The sequence below is a fragment of the Asterias rubens genome, chromosome 9 (assembly GCF_902459465.1).
Source record: "Asterias rubens chromosome 9, eAstRub1.3, whole genome shotgun sequence".
Classification (NCBI taxonomy): Eukaryota; Metazoa; Echinodermata; class Asteroidea; order Forcipulatida; family Asteriidae; genus Asterias; species Asterias rubens.
Window position 1 is genome coordinate 606,675 of NC_047070.1, and position 12,306 is coordinate 618,980.

At 40.3% G+C, this 12,306-nt stretch overlaps 1 protein-coding gene across 1 annotated transcript; it reads right to left on the bottom strand.

The window, feature by feature from the left end:
* Positions 1-3,489: 3,489 nt before the first annotated feature.
* On the bottom strand, positions 3,490-11,973 carry LOC117294423 (ADP-ribosylation factor-like protein 3). Its single transcript, XM_033776814.1, has 5 exons — positions 11,837-11,973; positions 7,258-7,462; positions 6,192-6,298; positions 5,144-5,329; positions 3,490-4,283 (listed from the first exon to the last, which is right to left on the bottom strand). The coding sequence occupies exons 1-5, from the start codon at positions 11,837-11,839 to the stop codon at positions 4,236-4,238; spliced, it is 549 nt and encodes a 182-aa protein (XP_033632705.1). The 5' UTR covers positions 11,840-11,973; the 3' UTR covers positions 3,490-4,235.
* Between the last annotated feature and the right edge of the window lie 333 nt (positions 11,974-12,306).

The window sequence follows — 12,306 nt, forward strand, 5'->3', positions numbered from 1 at the left end:
ATCTATATCGACAAATTTGAGAAATTGAAAAAAATTAATTTTTTGATTAGCTGATTGACCTTCATATAAGTGCTCCATGACAGTGTTCCTGTAAATATTTATAACAAAACAACAGATAAGCTACAAATAAAAAAAAAGACAATCTACACATTCATCAAATTAAACCATCAATTACATCAAAAGAAATCAGTACTATTATTACAGGTTTTGCTGTATTTAGAAAATGGAGGTTGCTCAACTGTTCATCATTAAACGAATTACTCAGAAATATTTAGCACTTGTTTAGCAATTTCACAAGTTGGTTTTACAATCAAAGTTCCTTTCACCCTCTGTGCTGAAACTCAATGACTACAATTACCATCCAGAGTTTCTTAGGGATTTACAAACCTACAAACTTAGTCTAAGTACATAATTAAAGAGAAAATAGAATTAGCTGTTGCAAACAACTTACCAACCAAATGGACCGAGAGTATAAATGCAAAAAATAGTTAATGGCCTGACGTTTCGACCCTAGCAGAGTCTTTCTCGAAGGCTCTGCTAGAAAGACTCTGCTAGGGTCGAAACGTCAGGCCATTAACTACCTAATTAAAGGTGACCAAACTTTCATAACAATTTGTTATTAGTCATAGAACATTGCCAGCAAGTAGTTTCCGAAAGGTTTTAACCTAATGCGCCCAATAAAAAAAATACAAAGAACAGAGTACTGGATACGGTATTATTATTTTGCTTCCTTGAACAGGGCACAATACATTGGTATATTTGTTTCTTTGAATAACTTGCTGGCAGTGGATCCATGTAACAACATTTTAAGCTTATCTAACATCTAGACACAAAAAAGGGAATTTATACATTGTTCCTTTACAGGTTGGAAATCATTAATAGTATAATACAAACCACAATGAATACACTGATGTCTGTTTTAAGATGCTACCTGTTTCTTGAACCCCCATCTTAACCCTTTAGAGACCATAATGATCACAAGAAGCTTGTACCAAAAAACCCAAAAGCCGCAAGATTTGACCTTCTTCATTCACACACTCACATATAGAGGTCAGAGTAAAGGTCATGATCGGATAAAACATGAACGTTTCCTTAGTTTCCTATGTTAACATAACGCCCCAATTACCAAAAATAATAAATATGATTTTCACTTCATTTTTGTTGATATTTTTTACTTAAAGCAATTTGAACAATATTACTTAGCGATGTCTGGGCGCTTGGTGCTGATTCTACAGAAATAAACGGTCTACAAAAGGGTTATAGTACTGACATCTCTGAATAAATTATCATTTGAGCATCTCATTATCATTTGAGCATCTCATTATCCTCACAGCTCCTGAAAGAGCACTGTTTTAAGATGAGTGGTTAGCCTGATTGGCTTCGTCTAAATGTGACTTTGATATTTACAGCTATTACAACCATGTCAATGTCAGGGCCGTGTCACACAAGGCAACTTTTGAACGCAACTTGGAGGCAACCATTTGCAGTACAGACTAAAAAGTACCACTTTGATAGCATGTGAGTAATGTTCCAAACAATTTTATACGATCCCAAAAATATGATTTGTCATGGAGATTGCCTGGAACTGTTCCATTACCTGGTGTGACATGGCCCTCACGTCACAAGATACCACCACCTTGTGTACAAGATACCACCACCTTGTGTACAAGATAACACCACCTTGTGTACAAGATACCACCACCTTGTGTACAAGATACCACCACCTTGTGTACAAGATACCACCACCTTGTGTACAAGATACCACCACCTTGTGTACAAGATACCACCACCTTGTGTACAAGATACCACCACCTTGTGTACAAGATACCACCACCTTGTGTACAAGATACCACCACCTTGTGTACAAGATACCACCACCTTGTGTACAAGATACCACCACCTTGTGTACAAGATACCACCACCTTGTGTACAAGATACCACACCTTGTGTACAAGATACCACCACCTTGTGTACAAGATACCACCACCTTGTGTACAAGATACCACCACCTTGTGTACAAGATACCACCACCTTGTGTACAAGATACCACCACCTTGTGTACAAGATACCACCACCTTGTGTACAAGATACCACCACCTTGTGTACAAGATACCACCACCTTGTGTACAAGATACCACCACCTTGTGTACAAGATACCACCACCTTGTGTACAAGATACCACCACCTTGTGTACAAGATACCACCACCTTGTGTACAAGATACCACCACCTTGTGTACAAGATACCACCACCTTGTGTACAAGATACCACCACCTTGTGTACAACATACAATGAGAATCAGGTGTTATCCCTGCTAAAACATTCAAGGCACAATTATTGGAAGTGTCAACCAATCAATATTCAGAGAAAAAGGTGTGATTTCTACCTTTCTAATTCATCAAAGTATTGAGGGAATGAATATCAACTGGTTAAAACATCAACGTTATTTAAATTTATAACATACTACACTGATCCTTGTTATTTGATCAGTGAAACACGCATCACATGTCATCCTTTATCTTACCGTGTATACTGCCACAATGCTTTACTAATTTAGATATAGAAGTCCAATATGGATAACTACTATAGGGCGCTTACGCTTCCAGAATTATTGCTTCCCATCTGTTTGTCAGAACTAGGCAAGGTTTTGACCATGTCCGACTTGGCACCTAGATTTCTGCGTCAGCATCTGTTAAGGTGTTTCTTAACAACACCCTTAGCAAGAGCCATAGCTGTAGCTCTAGAACCGAATTCAGATATGGCCAAATGGTCTCATGCTGTTTAGAAGTTTTTCAGAGTATGGGGGTGGTTGAGTTTCCAAATCTGTTTTGTATTATTGTGAAAAATATTACAAAAAAACAAGGATCTATGTGTAAGTTATAAAACAAAAAATATTGAATGCACTTCGATTGTGCATTGTCGCAGAATACAATCACTCGTTGAAATCTGGCTTTTCCGTTTCAATCAGCTTCACCTCTTGAATTGGATGAGTCCAGATTTTACCCCATGTATTCTGTGACAGTACACTCACATGCATTCAACATTTGTTGAAGGTTTGCAGTACCACCATAGAAAGGATCTTCCTCTTAGTTGTGGTATGTCAGAAACGAACCTGTAGTGTAACAATAATTCCAATCAACTACAAGTAAATGTCTCTTTTCAGAACCGCCACAACTCACCAGAAAGATGTTTTTCCATGGTGTTATTGCAAACCTTACTGGATTGTATTCCCTCCATGCAGTTTAAAATCCAACTGCTTCTTACATTTGTTTCTACATGTATGTGACAAACTAATATAGTGGGAAACCATACATATTAAGACACTTTTCTAGATTTCATCAAAGAGGCGGGAAAAATTACGCATTATCAATTACCAGAGGCAGCAACAATTAAGAAAGTAATAAAAAAAAACACCCTTTGTTGCACAACTTTCTGTGCTTTCAGGAGCATAACAGAAGGCTTCAAGCCTGAAGTCTTTTATTATTTGAGTGAGAAATTACCTCTTTCTCAAAAGGGAGCCATTTACCTCAATGTTTGACACGATCATCAGCTCTCCGTTGCATATTCTAATTAAGTTTTTATGCTAACAATTTATTTGGTTAATTACCAATACCGGTAGTGTCCAGTGCCTTTAATTCATGCATCAATCATTTTAAAACACACTGATTGTTTTACATAACAGGGTTTGCCCTTTTCGGTGACTAGCAAGCAGGACCAGTGAGCTTTTCATTTCACTTGTCTAGTCAGCTTTTACAGGTGGTCCATATTTTTGGGGTTTACTCTAGCATGAGACTGTGTGATTGGTGATTTGAAGCAATATAGACAATCAGTGGTTTACATGAGCAGTGGCAAGTAATCAACTAGCCAGCCGGACTAGTTGGACAAAGTTCTGACTGGTCCTTGGTTGTTTTAACAGTGGCAATTGGCCAGCGGACTTGTGGAAGGGAAAACTCTGCAAGTTTTTACTCATGGGGATGATTGGGTTTATGAGTTTTATAAAAATCTTTTCAAATTAAGCATCTAGCCTGAAACTCTGAGTAATTTACCGACAGGTTGAGATGATAAACTGGTGACTAACTTCAAAGTTTGACACGACTGTATCAGCTGGTACTCACGCTGCTAGACAGTAGTTTCACTGATGCTTGGGTGATAACCATTCACAAAGGATGTCTCAAGGAATGTCTCGAGTTTAACGAGACACGCTCAGTCTCTGAGAAGAACTACTTCTTGGAAATATTACTTTTTCTTTGTCTGTGTTTGTTTTATTACCCAGTCGATACCATCCTGCAAACAAAAAAGTAACCAGAGATGTTGTAGTTTAGTATAAATATAAAAGCTATGAAGATTTGTTATTGCTAAGCAACATTGTCGACAGCTGATATTTGTATCCACACTTTGATACCTTGATACGCTTAAGCCCGGTTCATACTTCCTGCGAATGCGATACGAATGTTGATGTCTATTATTCGCAACGAATATGTCGTAGCAGTTGAGTTGTGCTCAACTTTTGTGAAACATTCAGTGCGAAAACAGGGCTGTGACGTCAAATTCGCTTTGCATTCGCAGGAAGTATGAACCGGTACAAAGAGTGACATAGAAAACATGCCTTGTAAACTCCCTTTCCAGGAGTTATTGTAAAAACCTTTGTCAAGTTCTACAAGTGTGGCATACGAGAATGGACAGACTACCACCCATGTTTGTCATTATATTCCGGTCAAGGGAAGGTAAGTGTGAGTATAAAGAGATTCTAGCCATGGCAGTTTATCAGCCTTGGCTCTCAGCCGAGATGCTGCAAATTATGGTCAGTGCCTACTCAATGTTTTCACACAATAACATCAAAAACGTGAAGCGATTTCTTTTACTTAAAGCGATTTCTGAAATGGGCTGTTCGACAGCTTCTAAAGTAACATTGGGGAGGTAGTGCTTTCTGCTCTACCAGCCAGGCTTCTGATGGATGATACCCAAGCCTACATCCGTATGGACTGTAAAGGGGGTAACCCTGTTTCTGGCCGACGAATATTTGGCAACGACCTCTGGAAAATGGTTGTATATAGCCCACACCTTGAAGTGGCCTTCAGGCCTTGTGTGTCTAGGCGACTTGCATTAAAAAATATTTTAAAAACATCTGTCTAAAAACTCCTTACCGTTAATCCTTCACCTCTTGATGCGGAACAGGCCTGAATCTGCCAAGCTCTGTGTCTGATTTTAGTGAGGTCCATCATATCGGATATTTCACTTGGGTGGGCGGCTAGTGCTAAGTCTTGTTTGTTAGCATAGATCAATACTGGAACATTGTGTAACTTCTCGTCTTCCAGCAAATTATTTAACTCCTGGAGGGAGAATGAAAATATTGTCATGAATAATAATGATTGCAACCATATTAACTAAAATAATAATAATATTAATAATAATAAAACACAGCATTTGTAAGGCGCACTTTCTCTGTATAAACATTCAAAGGCGCCGGTCCAGGTCAATAAAAGAAATCTTAGATGTGTTCAAATGCCAGTCTGAAAAGATGTGTTTTAAGGGAGTTTTGGAAATGAGAAATGTCATGTGTATCTCTTAGACTTTGAGCAGAGTTCCAGAGGCGGGGGGCAAGTTTAGAGAAGGCCCTATCACCTTGCTACACTATGCTACACGGTTAGTTGAGATTCATTTGTTATAGATTCATTTATCGTTTGTTTTATTACACATCCAACAGTGCAAACACCAGGATGATGTATAGAAAAAGAAAAGAAATGCTCCGTTTTAGATGAAGGATGAAAACCCCAAACAGGAAACCCCACTCAATCAGATAGGGTCTGAAAACCCAATCCACATGCAAAGCTCAAGGTCAGCGGTAGAATTCGAACCGGGTTCTACAAAGGTGAAAGGCAAGTAAAGAAACCTTGAGTCAACCTGAATGCCGATATATTACAGTTATACATCAGGCCTGTAATTACACAGAGGACAACAAGACCATTGCCTCCGTTGCCTCTGGTCTTGGACTTGGTGCCCCTTTCAAAAGATTCCCATACACTTTAAGATGGCAGTGCTCTTTGCAAAATGAAAATGGCCTTTGTTAAAAGAGAAACCTTTTTACTACTTATGAACTTCAGCTGTTTACTACTAAGTTTGCCAAGCTAGCAGAATGTTGTCTGAGCTATTCATCCTCCTGCCAGGCATCCCAACTAAGAATTAAACACTTACAAGAGATGCCTCTTCGATTCTCTCAACATCTGAGCTATCAATGACATAGATAAGTACTGATGTGTTCTCGTAATAATTCCTCCAGAACTGACGAATGGTCTTTTGTCCTGAAGATAGAAAGGGGGATAAAACATGTTAGAGGTTTACACAATTGATTATTTCTCACAAATAATTCACTTCAAAAACATTTGTCGAACCGTTCAATCCGAAGATTTCATGAAGAAAACACTGACAATTGCCTCAATCAATGCCCATGGTCATTGCATTGGCGACCACTGAAATGTTCTAGTAGAAATTGATTTTTTTTCTTCGCCCTTTTCTGAGGAAATTGTGAATCTTTAGTATAGCGTGTTCTTTGCTTTGTTTATAATCAAAATATTATTATTTTCTCAGATTTCGGAGGGTTGGTGTCCATTTGCGAAATGCTGCAGCCAGAGATGCAGTTGGTACCTGCTGTCACCTCGCTTAGCGTGGATGGATTAGACGTTCCTGTGAAAAAACAGTTATGCTGTTTTCTCAGCAAGTAGACTCTGCAATCAGCAGAAACTTTTATTGTACCTTTCTTTATAATTTTGCCCATATATCGGCAATCATCGACAAAAGCCAATCTATGACCCTAACTTTAAAGGCACTGGATACTGTTGGTAATTGCTCAAAATAATTGTTAGCACAACAATGGAGAGCGATCAATGGAGAGCTGTTGATACTGTAGTATAAAACATTGTGAGAAATGGCTCCCTCTGAAGTAACGTCGTTTCGAGAAAGAAGTTATTATTATTTTATTTTTTTTATATTTGAATTTGATTTTGAGACCTCAGAACTTGATTTTGAGATCCTGAAATCAAGCATCTAAAAGCACACAACTTTGTGTGACAAGGGTGTTTTTTCTTCCATTATTATCTGGCAACTTCAACAACCAATTGAGTTCAAATTGTCACAGGTTTGTTGTAAGTGCATATGTTGAGATACACCAAGTGAGAAGACTGGTCTTTGATAATATTACCAAAGGTGTCCAGTGTCTTTAAGGTGTACTTGACCTGAAAATAAATGTTGAAACATTTTATACCTCCGATGTCCCAGACTGTGAGATTCCAATTACAACACCTCACACTCTTGACGTTGAAGCCTTGTGTGGGATTAATGTGGGTGATATCTTCACTCGCCAATGCCTTCAGGATTGTAGTCTTACCAGCGTTGTCCAAACCCAAGAGAAGAACTCGTAGATCATTTGTCTGATCTGCCTTAAGGCTTCGTAACAGTTTCAGCAAACCCTGCCAAGCATTGGAAAATAACAGTTAAACAAGGTCAATAACCAATCTAGGAGTATACAGGAGTATATATATTAAAATTTATGGCTTGTAAAGTAGTGAGAAGGTCAAGCGCACTGGACTCAAGCAGAGTTTGGGTTCAAGTCCTGGTCTTAACACTTGTGTAGGTAGCGAGTCCCCCGATCCGCCCCTTTTGGGTATTTGTATCTGTCACACGTAAAAAAGGGCAAACTTCATCGATAAAAAAGTGCTACATATACATGTACGGCGCTTTAGTTGCTCCAAAATACCTTATAAATGTTGTTCAGGATCATGAGTTGTAATCATTTATTGTTTTGTTTTTCAACTTACGTGCACTTAAGATGAGGAAATTTTCGATTAACTTTCACCTTTCAGACAACCACCGCTAACGCGGGCGCATCCATTTTGTATTTTTTCACGTGACGATGTGTTCTCGTTTTCGCCTTATGATCTCGTGAGAGGATGGTGACACAAGTATTATATTTATTTCACACAATTGTTGTAGAGAAATAAGCATTCCCATTCGTGAGAAAGTTGTAAACATTTAGGCTTTCAAAAGGTAAGAAAATTTGCCTCAAACTTTGTATTGTTTGTAAAATTTGTTTCAGATTCATTTCATTTCGTTGATTACTGAAAATCTAAAACCAAATAAAGTCCAATAGGGGTATAATCATACGTGTTAGGGTCACCGCTACAACATGAATCCATAATTTTTGTTGAAACCGCTGGCGCATTTTAGCGCAAGCCCATCTTTTGGAGGCAGGTCCAGACTCCATTTTTATCATTTTAGTTTTCCATTTTCTGTTCTACTATTTGTCGTCAAGCCGCCGTCAACACAACCACTACGCAGATGGCAGTATTTGATTAGTCTTGGCAGAAGACGTCAGTGAGCAAATTACAGAAAGCGATGTACATAAAACTTATGAACGCAACCTCGTCCCCAGGATGTGTCGAGCGGTTACAAGGGTACCCATTTGTAAACATGGTTTAAAATTAAGTAAACTATGGAGACGAGTTTGATATTCACAGTAACGATCATTAACGTCTTTTGACTTCTCAATTTGCTCAATGCTTTATCTTTTTTTTCTTTTGGTCACTCGACCACCAAGTGCTGTACACCAGCCTACTCGCCGAACTGCCAAGCCACGACCGAGTTGGACTAAACCATTCTGTAAAAGGGGTGTTACAAACCTGTGTGGCAGTGCTTGCGCTGTTTGTTTACAATAATGAATCAGAGTCAAATCAAATGCATATCATCGTCAATTGATATGATTGTCATGCAACATGATTGAAACATCCACATCATAATCCGAGAAAGGCGATTTGTTTGTGCAGACATGAAAACTAATAATAATATCAAGAAGAGTAAGACTCAATCATTCAACTTGATAGTTGCGATAACGTAACCCTCCTGCCGACGGCGGAGCCTTCCTTCCTTCCTTCCTGTGAAGTGCAGCCTCGCATATGTGAGGATAAATGCACTGCGTGTTTGCGCATGCGTCCAAGAAAAATAAGCAGGACATGCTGCCGAGTGCGGAAATTTTTAGTGTAAACAAGTGCAAGTAAAAACTGTTGGATATGGAGAGCTACTTAGATGGATGAGCCTCAAGTGCAAGCTTAAAGGCGTCAGCGATTTGTACTCCGCTGGATCTACTGCTAGGCTATTCCAGTCCCGGATGGTACGTGGGAAGAAGGAGTTAGTAAACACAGTTGATTTGGTGTGAGGGATGACAAAGAGGGATTTATGACCTCTTGTTGATGTAGATAGATGGACGAGGTACTGGTTCCACTCAATGTCAACGAGACCATAACGGATTTTGTACATCATAGCCAGGCGACTGCTAGTGCGTCGGTCCTGTAGGGATTGCCAGTTTAGCTCTTGTAGGATAGCAGAGACACTTCTTGTCCTGTCGTAGATCCCTGTGACAAAGCGGGCTGCATTGCGTTGGACTTGTTCCACTTTCTTGGAGTTGCGCTGTGTGTGGGTGTCCCATACAACACTAGCGTACTCGACTGTTGGTCTTACGAATGTGTTGTATGCAGACTCCTTGATCTTATGACTGCAGTGCCTGAGATTACGGGACAGGAAAGCTTGAGTGGAGTTGGCTTTTTTAGTGATAGTGTCGACATGGGTATTGAAGCTGAGATGGGAGTCGATGTGGACTCCAAGATATTTGGCTGAAAGCTGAACGTCTAATGTGTGGCCATGAACGGAGTAGGATGCGTGGATGGGCCTGCGCTTGTTGGTGATTTGGAGCACATTGCATTTCTTAGCGTTGAACCTCATCAGCCACTTTGATTCCCAGTCTTGTAGGGCATCAAGATCTTTTTGGAGGCTGGTCGTGTCGTTGTGGGATGAGATGTGCTTGTATACTACACTGTCATCAGCAAACAGCCTAGTTGTTGAGTGATGGACGCAATCGGGAAGGTCGTTGATGAAGATAAGGAACAGCAATGGACCTAATACGCTACCCTGTGGTACTCCTGATGTTACTTGGGATTCGGCGCTCTTCTGACCATCAACTACAACGACCTGGGACCGTTTGTGGAGGAAATCACGGATCCAGTCCAGGGTGCTGTTGCGAATGCCGTAGTGATCAGCCTTTAATAGGAGGTGACGGTGTGAGACTTTGTCGAAGGCTTTCTCAAAGTCAAGAAGGATCATATCAATTTGTGACTGTCATCCAATCCTCCCGCTAGATCTTGGACCGTGAGGATGAGCTGGGAGTCACATGACCTACGCTGGCGAAAACCGTGCTGTGAGTCTGACAAGATGTTGTTGTCATCGAGATGGCGGATTATTGCACAGTAAATGATGTGCTCACAGAGCTTGCATAGGATTGAGGTGAGAGAGATGGGCCGATAGTTAGCTGCATCTGACCTGCTACCCTTCTTGAATATAGGGACAACGTGGGCTTTCTTCCACTGCAGTGGCACTCTACCTTGGTTGATGGAGGACTGAAGTAAGAGTGTAATTGCAGGAGAGACTTCTTCCGCTATTTCCTTCAGGAGCTTAGCAGGTATGCCATCGGGGCCAGATGCAGTAAATGGCTTGAGGTTCCTGAGAAGTTTGATGACTCCATTTTGGCTTACAGAGATGGATTCCATAGCAGGATAGATGGAGGGACCCAAATCAGGAGGCGCTGAGCCATCGTCCTTGGAGAACACGGAGGTGAACTGTCGGTTTAAGGCATTGGCTTTGGACTTTGGTTCCACATGCAGGAGTCCGTCTTCTTTAAGTGGGGCCACTCCCATCTGGTCACGTCGTAGGGTTACGAGTCACTCCCAATCAATGCAGGGCGAAATGGTCAAACACGTACAATTTCGACAGCTAGTCAACAGATTTGCTCAATTTTTACCTACAAAAACTTACCAGATCCCGGAGCGAAACAGTCACAAATTTCCCAGGTTCTATTTTGAACCTGTCGCTTCGCCATTTTGTGACTTCCCGATGTTCATTGCTGTTGGACTAAACCATTCTGTAAAAGGGGTGTTATAATGCAGCGCGGCAGTGCGTGTGCGCTGTCCGTTTACACTGCCCGCTGTTCACTCACTTAAAGCACTGCCGCACTGCAGCACCCCTTGTAACACCCCTTTTACAGAATGGTTTAGTCAAACTCGGTGGCGGCTCGGTCGGCAGGTCGTCAATTCAATTGGCTGGTACCTGCGGTTGGGTTCAGCGCTTGGTGTCAGCGCATATGGTAACCAGTGACAGGTTCAAAAATAGAACCTGGGAAATTTGGGACTGTTTCGCTCCAGGAATCTGGTAAGTTTTTGTCCTTTTTTTCAAAATATTTTCTCAATTGTGTTTTTGAATGTTATTCATTAGACATTGAGGATTAAGTTCATAGACCTGTTCATAGAATTTGTGTCATTATTTTTTAAAAGTGGTAAAAAATGAGCAAATCTGTTGACTAAAATATTTCCCCCTGCATCGATTGGGAGTGACTCGTAACTCGTAATTTCGGCAGGAGGGTTACGTTATCGCAACTATCAACTTGAATGCAACGGAGGAGTCCAACCTGGGGCTGGGGGAGGTCACTAACTCAGTTCAGTGAACAGTGAGTGTGGATTTCCGTGAGTGTTACCGATGCAAGCCAATTTACAATCCACCTGTACTCACTTCACTGACTGAGTGACGCCTAGCCCCACTTGTGTGGCAAAGGATGGCTGTTCAGCTATCCTTGGCCACACAAGTGGGGCTAAGCATGGAGGAATAAATTACGGGCTAAGTCATAAGTGACGCCTGCATCATTTTTTGCATGATGATCATTTTTGACATTTTGAATAATTTCTGACCATATTTGGTAAGGTTTTCATCTAAAACAAATTGCTATACCACCAATCAATACTCACCATTGTAATGTGGAGGAACTTTTTCAGTAAATGACAAAACAATGACCAGGATAGGAACTCTCTATTTTAATTATTTGTAAATTTTAACATGCGAAGAACGCCGTTTCGTAGTAGTGAAATGTGTGTGCGGAGCTGAGCAGCAGTAACTATGTATGTGACGTCACAACAATCCAGGATAAAAAAATTGTTTTACTACGATCCTACTGGACAACTTGTAATTATCCGAGAAACACTTATTGGGAGTATTTGTAATGTTTATTTCAAACTATTTTTAAATATGCAAGTTTAAAATACTCACTTTAACGTCATAAATTTGTGTGGAAATTATCAACCAATGTGTTTTATTTACCTTATTCCAAATTAGTCGTGGGAATTCAATTTTGTGTACAATAAGGTCTTGTCTGTACCCCAAACTGGTTGAACGCAATTTGATGAAAAAAATCAATGTGCACCAGTCTTTTTTGTATTTG

Excerpts from the sequence above, each read along its gene's own strand:
- LOC117294423 (XM_033776814.1), bottom strand. Across the intron at positions 6,299-7,257 it reads CACAGTCTGGGACATCGGAG|GACAAAAGACCATTCGTCAG; the intron begins GTATAAAATGTT and ends TTCTATCTTCAG. Across the intron at positions 5,330-6,191 it reads GAATCGAAGAGGCATCTCTT|GAGTTAAATAATTTGCTGGA; the intron begins GTAAGTGTTTAA and ends TTCTCCCTCCAG.